The 12,414-nt window shown below is 54.0% G+C and overlaps 1 protein-coding gene across 11 annotated transcripts in view; it reads left to right on the forward strand.

Moving 5' to 3' along the window:
- CELF5 (CUGBP Elav-like family member 5) overlaps nucleotides 1–12,414 on the forward strand; it is a 50,163-nt gene that overhangs the window by 17,347 nt on the left and 20,402 nt on the right. For all 11 annotated transcript variants that reach the window (XM_058537707.1, XM_058537710.1, XM_058537713.1 and 8 more), the window contains exon 2: nucleotides 4,165–4,247. In XM_058537707.1, the coding sequence (XP_058393690.1) occupies nucleotides 4,165–4,247 (83 nt within the window). The remainder of the gene's footprint in view (nucleotides 1–4,164; nucleotides 4,248–12,414) is intronic.

Raw genomic sequence — 12,414 nt, forward strand, 5'->3', positions numbered from 1 at the left:
GTGTCTCATCTGCTCATCTGTAACATGAGGACAATACCAACAGCTACTTTGTGGGGGTTGTTGTGAGGATTAAGTGAGTCAGTATGGAGTATAAGCTTATTAGTATTAAAAGCCAATGAACTTTACTAACGTCACTAAAATTCTGTGCTGGTTGGGAACGGTACTAATTTGCTAGGGCCGCCGCAACGGTGTACCGCACACTGGGGCAGCTTAACGACAGAAATGTGCTCTCTCACGGTTCTGGGGGCCAGGTCTGAGACCAAGGTGTCTGTTCGGTGGGCTCCTTCTGAGACTGCGAGTGGAATCTGATCCAGGCCTCTCTCCCAGCTTCTGGAGGTGCCGGCAGTCCTCGCTGTTCCTTGGCTTGTCAATACATCCCCCAGATTTCTGCCTTCACATTTGCATGGCGTTCTCCCTGCGTGCGCGTCTCTGTGTCTGAATTTCCCCCTGTACAAGGACCCCAGTCCTATTGCATTAGGGCTCGCCCATCTCCATTATGACCTCACCTTAACTGATTACATCTGTGACGACCGTGTTTCCCAGCAAGGTCACATTCTGAGGTCCTGGGGCTTAGGACGGCGACATATGAATTTGGGGGGGGGGAAACAATTCAACCCTAACAGAAATCGAAAGTCGAGGCCTCTATTTATCTAGAAATGGGTAAACATCACACATTTTCACCAACTCGAAAAGAGAAGCTAGGAGTCCAAGAAGAGATTGGACCCAGAGGCCAGGAAAGCCTTTCAGCACCAGGGACAGCGGCTCGCAATTTCCTTTTTCCTCCGTCTCGCATCAAACCTTCCAGGACCAGAGGCTCACGGCCCTGAAGGTTGCTGGAGGGTTCCACTCTCCTCTTCCAGGGCCAGCACCCTCCAGGTTCTTCAGACGGGGCTCCACAGGCAAGAAATGACCCAAGGAGGAAGGGGTTTGCCCCTATTTTATATCTGCCTGCAGTCCAATTTCTTGCCAGCCATGCCTAACTTCTCTCAGACCTTTGGGCTAGTTGTCTTAACATCTCTTCTTTCCCTGAAGATCTTAGGGGATTAAATTCAGAAAATAGAAACACACACAGAGTGGAAAGACAAGTCGTGAATTGGGAGAAGATGTTACCCACAAATAACCCAAAACGGATAAGCACACACAATATATAAAGAACTCCTACAAAGCAACCAGGTGCCGGGTTTCATTAATAACTAGAGGAATGGACGTTAAAATCTCAGTGAAATACAATGGCACACCCACCGTAATGACTAACATTTAAAAGGCTGGCGAAACCAAGAGTTGGTGAAAAGGAAGCGAGAATAGGATTCTCAGACCCCATGGTGGAAGGATGTATTGGTACAACCCACTTTGGAAAACTGTTTGAAAGAATCGATTAAAACTAAATATATGCCTACCTTATAAGCAGCAATTCCATTCCTGGATATGCCTTTGTGCATCAAAATACATGTACCAGAATGTTCTGTAGCAGCTTTCTTCGTGATGGCCCCAAACAGCAGACAACCCAAATGGCCATCCAGAGGAGGATGGATAACCAATTTGTAGTATATTCATAGGATAAAATATTATAGAGAAACACAAAGGAATATACACACAACCACGTGTTGTTGGGTATAAGTTGAGTGGAAGAAGGTGGACGCCAGAGTGTAGATATGCTATGACCCATTTATCTAAGTTCAGAAGCAGGAAGCCCTCAGCCACATCGAAATCATAACAAAAAAGCAAGGACGTGGTTATCACAAGAGCGGGGGGGAGCAGTTACCTCCAGGATGGAGGGGATTGTGGTGGGGTGGGAAGAACGCTGGGGCTTCTGGTGGCTGCCGTGTTCTACTTCACAGGCTGCACCTGTGAAATGGTTACGTGACTTTATAATTATTTGTTACATTCTACCCTTCCAGGTTCTGCACTTTTTGGGGGAGGAATGTGTTTGAAATATATCCAAATTACAATTTTTTATTGTGGTAAAATATACATAATGTAAAATTTACCATCTTAACCATTTTAAGTGCACAGCTCAGTGGCATTAAGAACGTTCACACTGTTGTGCAACCATCCCACCATCCATCTCCAGAACGTTCTCATCCTCCCAAACTGAGACTCTGTCCCCATGAAACACTGACTCCCCATCCCCTCCCCCAGCCCCTGGCCCCACCATCCACTTTCTGTCTCTGTGGATGTGACGACTCTGGGGGCCTCCTGTGAGGGGGTCACACAGTGTCTGTCCTTCTGTGTCTGCCTCACGCCACTGAGCATCATGTCCTCCAGGTCCATCCACGTTGGAGCAGGTGTCAGGATCTCCTTCCTTTCCATGGCTGCGTAATATTCCAGTGTGTGGATGGACCACATTGTGTTTATCTACTCACCTATTGATGGATATTTGGGTTGTTTTCACCTTTTGGCTGTAGTGAATCATGCTGCTGTGAACACAGGTGTACAAATATCTCTTTGAGTCCCTATTTTCAATTCTTTTGGATCTATACCCAGGAGTGGAATTGCTGGGTCATATGGTCATTCTGTTTACCTTTTTAGAGGCACTGCCAAACTGTTCTCCACAGTGGCTGCACCATTTTCCATTTTACAAATGTTTTTCTAATGCTAGAAACTGTCCTCAGCTCTGCCTGGTGCCCCCTCCCCAGGGCTCCAGGGAACCTCTTGGGCCTGAGGTGGGGACCCCTCTCCATCATCCGGTCCGGCTGGTGGGAGTGGCACCGTGGGGACCACAGCTCAACAGGATGCAGCTTTAGTTAGCTTCTGTCTGGGGTGGAAGCGGGCACCACGGAGCTCTTCCCAGGGGCTCTGCACAGGGGGTCCTAGGGGGGAGGCAGAGAGGTGCAGAGGGAGCTGGGGGTGGGGGACACAGGGTCCGACAGCATTACAGCAGCCAGCGATGGTCTCATTTCACAGGCAGTGAAACTGAGGTCCACAGAGGGTAAAGAGGCAAAGGCCAGCGCTGGGGCCCAGACCCCTGTGTCCATCCCCGGGGACCTGACACCTGCCTGCACCCCCACCCCGCCTCGGACAAACGTCTTGCCAAATACCTCCGATCTCCTTGGTCCCTCCCTGGGGGCTTCTCTCTGTCTCCGTCTCTCTCCGTGTCTCTTGACTCTGTGGTTCTCACGCCTGGCACGCCCCGCCCCCGCCCTGGGACGTCGTCCAATCACACCCTCACTCTGGACCACTTCAGGACCGGCCCCGCCCCTCGCCTCTCCTGATTGGCTCTGCCCTTTGCTGCTGCACCGCATCCCACTCTAGCTCCGCCCCCGCCCCCTGATTGGTCCATCCGATGACACTCTCGGACCATCTTCTCTGACCGGGGAAAGAGGCCCAGAGAAGGCCAGCGTCCGGTCCAAGGCCACAAAGCAACTCAGTGGCAGAGCCCACTGCTCCTCATCCCAGCGCGGGGGCCTCTTCTGGCTCCTGGAGGCTGCTGGTGTCCCCACCCCCTCGCTGGGCCGGCAGCTCTGCCCACTCTCCACACCCACCTCGCCAGCTCTTCAGCCAGCGTCAGCCACAGATTTAATTAACAGCTGGGGCTCCTCTCTCCCTTTCCCCGTCTCCCCCCCTGGGGAGTGTGGTGTGGGAGGGGAGAGCTGAGCTCTGCCACTGCCCCCCCAATAAAGGTGATTCCAGCGTCTACTTCTCTCTCTTTTTTAATCATACTAAAGTACACATAACATAAAATTTACTATTTTAACCACTTTTAAGTGCACAGTTCAGTGGCATCAAGCACATTCACACTGTTGTGTATGTAACCATCCCCATCCGTCTCCAGAACTTTCTCTTCTCCCCAAACTGAGACTCTGTCCCCATGAAACACTGACTCCCCTCCCCTCCCCCAGCCCCTGGCCCCACCATCCACTTTCTGTCTCTGTGGCTGTGACTCCTCTAGGGGCCTCCTGTGAGGGGATCACACAGTGTCTGTCCTTCTGTGTCTGGCTCATGTCACTGAGTGTCATGTCCCCAAGGTCCATCCACGTTGGAGCAGGTGTCAGGCTCTCCTTCCTTTTCATGGCTGCGTAATATTCCAGTGCGTGGATGGACCACACTGTGTTCATCCATCATCCGTCCATGGACACTTGGGTTGCTTCCACCTCTTGGCTACTGTGAATCCTGCTGCTTGTACATCATCCTTTTCTCTTAACACCCCCTGTCTCTCCCTTCCAGGTTGTGCCTTTCTCACCTACTGTGCCAGGGACTCCGCCATCAAAGCCCAGACCGCCCTGCACGAACAGAAGACCTTGCCCGGGGTGAGTCCTGGTTGCTCTCAGCCTGGGGAAGGCCGGGGCCCTTGCTGGTATCAGCTGTGAAGCCTATGTGCCTCTGGACTCAGAAAGAGGTATAAGGAGCGGAGGGACAGAAATGATCACCAGAGTGAGCATTTATTGAGTGCCTACTGCATGTCATGCCCTATACTTCACACCAGAGTGGTTGTGCAGGTTGCATACTACACAAGGGCACCTGGCCCAGCAATTGAGTGTCATTGGGCTGAGATCTGAAGGATGAGGGAGCATTAGCAGGCAGGGGGAACAGCCCATGCAAAGGCCCTGGGGCAGGAGAGGGCCTGGCGTGTTGGAGGAACATCGAGGAGCCCGTGTGGCTGGAGCAGAGGGAGTGAGGGGGAGAGAGGGAGGAGGGAGGGCAGGGAGGGGACGGGGCAGGTTGTGCAGGCCTGGTGGGCCTCAGGGAGGAGCCTAGACCCTGCCTGCTTCTCGCCACAAAAAGGAAAGGGATTTTCTTTGTCCTAATGGAGCAAATGGAGCTACAGCTCCTTGACGCAGGGGCTGCTTGGGCAGTATTTCACCCGCAGGGGAGGCTGGCCCAGGCTCTGTCCCTGCTGGGTCTCTCTTGTCAGCTGTGTCCTCTTTGGATGAGCAGGAAGTCGCTGCCCCCAGTGAAGGATGGGTGGTCCCCCCGAACCAGCAGAGCCAGGTCTCCAGGCGGGGCCTCCTGATGGAAATGGAAGGAACCACAGAGAGACCCAGGCACCCCACCCCATGAGCTCTAGGGGCGGAGGTCATCCTTCCTTCTGGAACTCTCAGGGACCTTGAGCATCAAGGGCATCCGGGAGCTGCTTGGGTGTATCTGTAGCCACCGATGGTGGGCACACGGGCACAGCATGGCTGAGAGTGGGAAATCCGGGTGCGCCTGCCGGGGACGTGAGATCATGGCATGAGTTGACTCTACTCTGAACAAGCATCAGAAGCTTCTGGGGGTGGCCTCAACCTCATAGAGAAGCATACAGAGCCCCTTTTTGGACACTGAAGTGGCGGAGGCAAGGTCGTGCGCTCTGGCAGCCACACCAGTGGGCTCCTTGCTCAGCGCCAACCTGTCCTCGCTGTGTGACAGTGAGCCAGTGTCTTAACCTCTCTGGTCTTCAGCACCGGAAGAGTATAACAGGGCAGAGTGGGGGAAGGAAACTGTAGAGCAGGTGGTCACGGAGGGCTTCACTGAGGAGATGACATTTGAGAAGAGACTTGAAAGATGGGAAGGAAGGGCATGCCAGGAGAGGAACAGCACAGGCACAGGTGACTTAGAGCCTGTGGAATAAACCACCCAGAATTCACTCTTATCCCTCCTCCACCCTTCGGCCGGTACCTCCCTGAAGCAACTGGAAACCAGAGGGTAGGTCCGTCCATACAGGTTAGCGCCCAGGCACAGTGGAGTTCTGCGGGCTGTATTAGTTATCTCCTGCTGCGTAACAAATGACTCCACAACTTAGTGGCTTCAAGCAATCAGCACCCGTCGTTCACGGTTGCCAGGGACAGGGATTGGGGAGTGTTCGTGGCACAGTCCTGGCTCGGGGTCTCTCCTGAGGTTGCAGTGGAGACGCCAGCCGGACCTTGACCGTGGCTGGCGAATCCACTTCCAAGCTGGCCCCTCGCACGCTGTAAGTGCGAGGGCTCGGCTCCTCTCTGGGTGGGCATCTCCACAGCGCTGCTTGGGCAGCCTCACAACATGGCGGCCGTCTCCCCACTGGGGCACGCGATCCGAGAGGGAGCGAGGAGGAAGCCACAGCGCCTTGTATGCTCTCATCTCCGAAGGGCACGTTTTCATTTCTGCCACATTCTATTCACCAGGAACCAGGGGGCATAGGGCGGGTGTGGAAGTAGGGGGGACCTGGAGGAACACAGTTTGCTTGTCCAAGGTCAGGCAGCCAGCGAGCAGCGGAGCGAAGATTTGACCGCCGTGGTCTGACTGTAGACTCTGCTAGCAATCAGCCCCCCGTGCTGGTGCCCAGTCCTTCCATGTCCGTTTTTTTGCGGCAACAGGTTCTGGCTGGAAGCTCTGACCCTCCTGTCCAGAGAAATCCGTACCCACGTGGAGATGTGCCAGCATTTCTGGCAGCCCCCTGGCTAAGTCCCTGTCCCATTCCCCTGATGGGATCACTGAGACCCAAGCCAGCCTCCCTTTCCACTGCCTGAGGCCTTGGGGGCCTGGGGACCAGTTCCCTCTGTGTTGGGGGCTAAAGCGGGGCTCTGGGCTCCGTCAGCAGCGGGGTGGGGGCGGAGGGAGATGCAAGACCCTGGAAGAGCTGAGAGCTTTTCTCGACAGGCTGGTCTCCTGGGTCCGAGGCCACCTTGAGATGAAAAGATGCCACACTTTCCAGGGATTTCTTCTCTGTGTCAGGCTCAGGGTCCTTTGTTCCTCTCTTGCTGCTCACTCTCCTTGGCCAGCCCATGGATCCAGTGCTTTCATCCATCCATATACCTATCCATCCATCCCTCCATCCACCACCCACCCCTCCATCCACCACCCACCCACCCGCCCACCCATCCCTCCACCCATCCACCCACCCACCCACCCCTCCATCCACCACCCACCCACCTATCCATCCCTCCACCCATCCACCCACCCACCCACTCATCTATCCCTCCACCCATCCCTCCACCCATCCACCCACCCACCCATCCCTCCATCCACCAGCCACCCACCCACCCACTCATCTATCCATCCCTCCACCCATCCACTCACCCACCCATCCCCCCATCCACCAGCCACCCACCCACTCACTCATCGATCCCTCCACCCATCCACCCACCCACCCATCCCTCCATCCACCAGCCACCCACCCACCCACTCATCTATCCCTCCACCCATCCATCCACCCATCCATCCCTCCACCCATCCCTCCACCCACCAGCCACCCGCCCACCCACTCAACTATCCCTCCACCCATCCATCCACCCATCCATCCCTCCACCTATCCATCCACCCATCCATCCATCCACCCATCCACTCACCCACCCATCCCCCCATCCACCAGCCACCCACTCACCCACTCATCGATCCCTCCACCCATCCACCCACCCACCCACCTATCCATCCCTCCACCCATCCACCCACTCATCTATCCATCCATCCACTCACCCACTCATCTGTCCCTCCACCCACCCATCCACCCATCCATCCCTCCACCCATCCACCCACCCACCCATCCCTCCATCCACCAGCCACCCACCCACCCACTCAACTATCCATCCACCCATCCATCCCTCCACCCATCCACCCACCCACCCATCCCTCCATCCACCAGCCACCCACCCACCCACTCATCGATCCCTCCACCCATCCACCCACCCACCCACCTATCCATCCCTCCACCCATCCACCCACCCACCCACTCATCTATCCCTCCACCCATCCCTCCACCCATCCACCCACCCACCCATCCCTCCATCCACCAGCCACCCACCCACCCACTCATCTATCCCTCCACCCATCCATCCACCCACCCATCCCTCCACCCATCCCTCCACCCACCAGCCACCCGCCCACCCACTCAACTATCCCTCCACCCATCCCTCCACCCATCCATCCCTCCACCCATCCACCCACCCACCCATCCCTCCATCCACCACCCACCCACCCACCCACTCATCTATCCCTCCACCCATCCATCCACCCATCCATCCCTCCACCCATTCACTCACCCACCCATCCCCCCATCCACCAGCCACCCACCCACCCACTCATCTATCCCTCCACCCATCCATCCACCACCCATCCACTCACCCACCCATCCCTCCATCAACCACCCACCCACCCACCCACTCATCTATCCCTCCACCCATCCATCCACCCATCCATCCCTCCACCCATTCACTCACCCACCCATCCCTCCATCCACCAGCCACCCACCCACCCACTCATCTATCCATCCATCCACCCACCCACCCACTCATCTATCCATCCATCCACCCACCCACTCATCTATCTCTCCACCCACCCATCCCTCCACCCATCCACCCACCCACCCACCCACCCACCCATCCATCCATCCAACAAATTTTTATTGAGTGCCTCCTATTTTCCAGGGGCTACGTACACTTCTATCACCAGCTCTGTGACCAGCTGCCCCCTGGTGACTCCCCCAGACATCCCCCAGACCCCACAGAGCTCAAACTGGCTGTAGCATCCCCTTTGAACCTGTTTCCCTCCTCAGCTTGCGGGCATCAGCCACTTCCTCCCTGCCCCTGCCCCCATAGCCCGCAGTCCCCACCTCCTGCTCTCCAGAGCCTCTCCCCCACGTGTCGCCCCTCCTCCTGCTTCTGTGGTCCCATGGGATCAAACCCCAGCTCCACCCCTCCCAAACTGTGTGACCCTGGACGGTGTCTTTCCTTCGAGTCTCAGTCATCCTTATCTCCACAATGGGCATCGCCGTCTCCATCTGACCAGGCTGGAGAGAGGCTTGCGAGAAGTGTGGGTGCAAAGCGCATACTATTTTTGGAGACGTTAAGCCCTTATATTTCAGTCTCCGGCAGTGCCTAGTTCCTAGAAACTCCTCACTCCTCAGATTCTAAGGACCCCAAAAGAACATCAACCCCCACACTTGTGCCCAAGAACTCACGGGGAACTGCCCTCCTACCTGGAGAATCTCCACCCTGCCTTCAAGTGACACCTGTCATCGCCTCCCTCTGCTCATCCCTGACCACTCTGGGCTTGGAGTGTCTGCATCCCGCCAAGTCTCCCCACCTGGGATGAGTCCTCAGCACCCATTGGTTCATTCAACAAACATTTACTGAGCCCCTGATGTCCCGCAGGGACAGGGATGGAGTAAAGACAAGAAATGAACCAATAGACACTGAGATAACTTCCGATGGTGAGGACAACATTGAGATAAGAAGTAGGGTGATTTTCCGAGCAATGATGCAGGAGGGGTGCCCTAGTCAGACACGGTGGTCAGGGAAGGCTCCAAGGGGGTGGCTGTCGGGGGCCAGAGGGACAGTGGGGAGACCAGGAGGTGTGGTTGTTCAGGCAAGCGCCTCTGGCAAGGACCGCAGAGGTGGGAATAGGGGATTCCGGGTGGGAGTGAATCAGGGGACTGTGTTAGAGTCCTGGGGCCACCGTAAGAAAGTACCACAAACTGGGGGCCTTAGAGCAACAGAAACTTACAGTCTCACAGTTCTGGAGGCCACAAGTCCGAAATCAAGGTGTCGGCAGGGCCACACTCCCTCTGGAGGTTCTAGGGGAGAATCCATTCTCTCCCAGCTTCTGGGGGCCACCGGCAATCCTTGGCTTGTGGCCACGTCACTCCCATCCCTGCATCCTCCTCTGTGTCTACATCCGTCCTGTCTCCCTCTGCCTTTCTCGTATAAGGACGCCTGTTGTTGGGTTTAGGGCTCACCCTAAACCCAGGCTGACCTCATCTCAAGATCTGTCACTTAATTACATCTGTAGAGACGCCTTTTCCAGATAAGGTCCCATTCCCAGGTCCTGGGCCTTAGGGCTTGGATGTATTTTTAGGGGGGGCCACCATTTAACCCACTACAGGCGGTGACCCCAAAATGAACAGCCGGATGTAAGGGTGACTGGGGGCATCATTGCGTGGGAGAGTCAGGTGACCTGCGTGGGTGACTAAGTGGAGGGCAATCAGGGTGGCTTCTTGGAGGAGGGCGCATTCAAGCAGAGGATTGTGGCAGATGGAGATGGAGATGGGGGTCTGGCGTCTGGCGGTAGCGAAGATGCCACTGGCATCTAGTGGCTAGAGGCCAGGGATGCTGTTCAACACCCCACAGTGACCAGGATGGCCCCACGAGAAAGAATGATCCAGCCCCAATCAGCAGTGCTGAGGCACAGAAATCCTGGTTAGGAGAATAAGGAGCTGGTGAATGTTCCAGAACAGTGCTGACTAATAGAAACAAAACGCAAGCCGCGTGGCTTAGCAGTTAAGTGTGCGCGCTCCGCTACTGGCGGCCCGGGTTCGGATCCCGGGCGCGCACCAACGCACTGCTTCTCCGGCCATGCTGAGGCCGCGTCCCACATACAGCAACTAGAAGGATGTGCAGCTATGACATCCAACTATCTACTGGGGCTTTGGGGGAAAAAAAAGGAGGAGGATTGGCAATAGATGTTAGCTCAGGGCCGGTCTTCCTCAGCAAAAAGAGGAGGATTGGCACGGATGTTAGCTCAGGGCTGATCTTCCTCACAGAAAAAAAAAAATGTAAGCCACATACAGCATTTAAATTTTTCTAGGTGCAACACTTAAAAAGGAAAGAGAAACAGGTGAATTTTAATGAATTTTAATACTGTATTCCATTTTAACCCAATATCTCCAAAATCTTAACATTTCAACAGGCAGACAATAGAGGCAATATAAAAATTAGTAATGAGATCGTTCACATTCCTTTTTTCATCCTAAGTCTTCCAAAATCCCTCCTGTGGGTCATACACTCCCCGTCCATCCTGACTGGGACACTCAATTGTTATCAGAAATGTTCCATCTGTATTTGCATTTTATAAAACCGACAGTTGAAAAACTAGATTCACGTACCCCCGTGGTTCTCAACATACTTAAAGGTTTTCTGAGAGTGGCGTCGGGTGTCGGTTGTTAGATTTAGGTTTAGATTTACATTAATTATAATTAAACAGAATTTGAAATTTTGTTCCTCAGTCGCACGAGCCACGTTTCGAGCACTCAAGATCCACAGGTGGCTGAGGGCCACCGTACTGGACAGGATGGTTCTAGAATGTTCTAGACTAAGGGTCCACCGACTTTCTCTCTAAAGGATCAGAGTAAATATTTTTGGCTCTGTTAGCTATATGGCCTCTGTCGTAACCACAGACAACACGTAAATGAATGGCGTGGCAGTGTGCCAATAAAATTTTATTTGCAGAAACAGACAGGGGGCCAGAACCGGGCTGTAGTTTGCCAGTCCCCATTCTAGACTGTCGCTGTGCAATTGAACTTTCTGCGATGGTGGAAATGTTCTGTCTGTGCGTCCAGTACAGTGGCCGCTAGCTCCCTGTGGCTACTGAGCCTTTGAAATGTGTGGCAAGGATGAGTCAGGACCTTAATTTTTAATGTTATTTAATTTTAATAAATTTAAATTTAAACTTAAACCGCTATATGTGGCTAGTGGCTACTATATTGGACAGTGAAAATCTGGAGTGTTCTAGAAGGAGGATCAGCTACTGTGTTAGCACAGATCTAGAATGTTCTAGACTAGGGGCAGCTACTGTATTGGACAGCACAGAACTAGAATGTTCTAGAGCAGGGGTCAGCTACCGTATTGAACAATGCAGACCTGGAATGTTCTAGACTAGGAGTCAGCTACTGTTTTGGACAGCACAGACCTAGAATGTTCTAGATCAGCTATCATGTTGGACAGCACAAATCCAGAATGTTCTAGAGCAGGGGTCAGCTACCATATTGAACAATGCAGACATAGAATGTTCTAGACTAGGAGCCAGCTACTGTTTTGGACAGCACAGACCTAGAATGTTCTAGATCAGCTATCATATTGGACAGCACAGACCCAGAGTGTTCTAGATCCAGGGGTCACCTACTGTGTTAGACAGTGCAGATCTAGAATGTTCTAGATTCATCCAACCACCGTGTTAGCCAGGTGCCAGCCCCATGTGACAGAGGAGGAGGCTGTGGCTAAGAGAGAGGAAGGGACTCATCCGAGGTCCCCCCCAGGGTGAGGACAGCAGCTCTGTCCACCCCACTCTGCAAGCCTGGGACCTCTGGCTTCTCTGGTTTGTTTTCCTGCAAGCTGGCCCCTGCCCTCCTGGCCATGCGGGCACAAATTTGATAAATAAGGAGACGGCTCAGAGCTGGACCCTGGGGAGGGAGGGGCCCGTGGGGACCACCCCCAGGCCTGGGCAGCGTTCTCTGGGAGTGGAGCCTGGCTTTAAGAAATTATTTCTTAAGATATGAAAAATACTAGACACTTAGAGAAAAGTGCATACAACACCAATAATTATAAAGCAAGTGCCCCCGTTATCACTGTGCAGTTGGCACCCCCAAAAACACCCCCGTCCCATGTCCCCAAGCCCGAGCCCCTCATGTCCTGTTGGAGGAGCCACTCTCCTGAGTTTTATGTAACCCCTGCTTTTCTTCATGGTCTTAGCAATTATAGACACATCCCTAAAATATTACCTGACTTTTTCCTGTTTTCCTTTTAATCTAAT

The sequence above is a fragment of the Diceros bicornis genome, unplaced genomic scaffold, assembly GCF_020826845.1.
Source record: "Diceros bicornis minor isolate mBicDic1 unplaced genomic scaffold, mDicBic1.mat.cur scaffold_67_ctg1, whole genome shotgun sequence".
Lineage (NCBI taxonomy): Eukaryota > Metazoa > Chordata > Mammalia > Perissodactyla > Rhinocerotidae > Diceros > Diceros bicornis.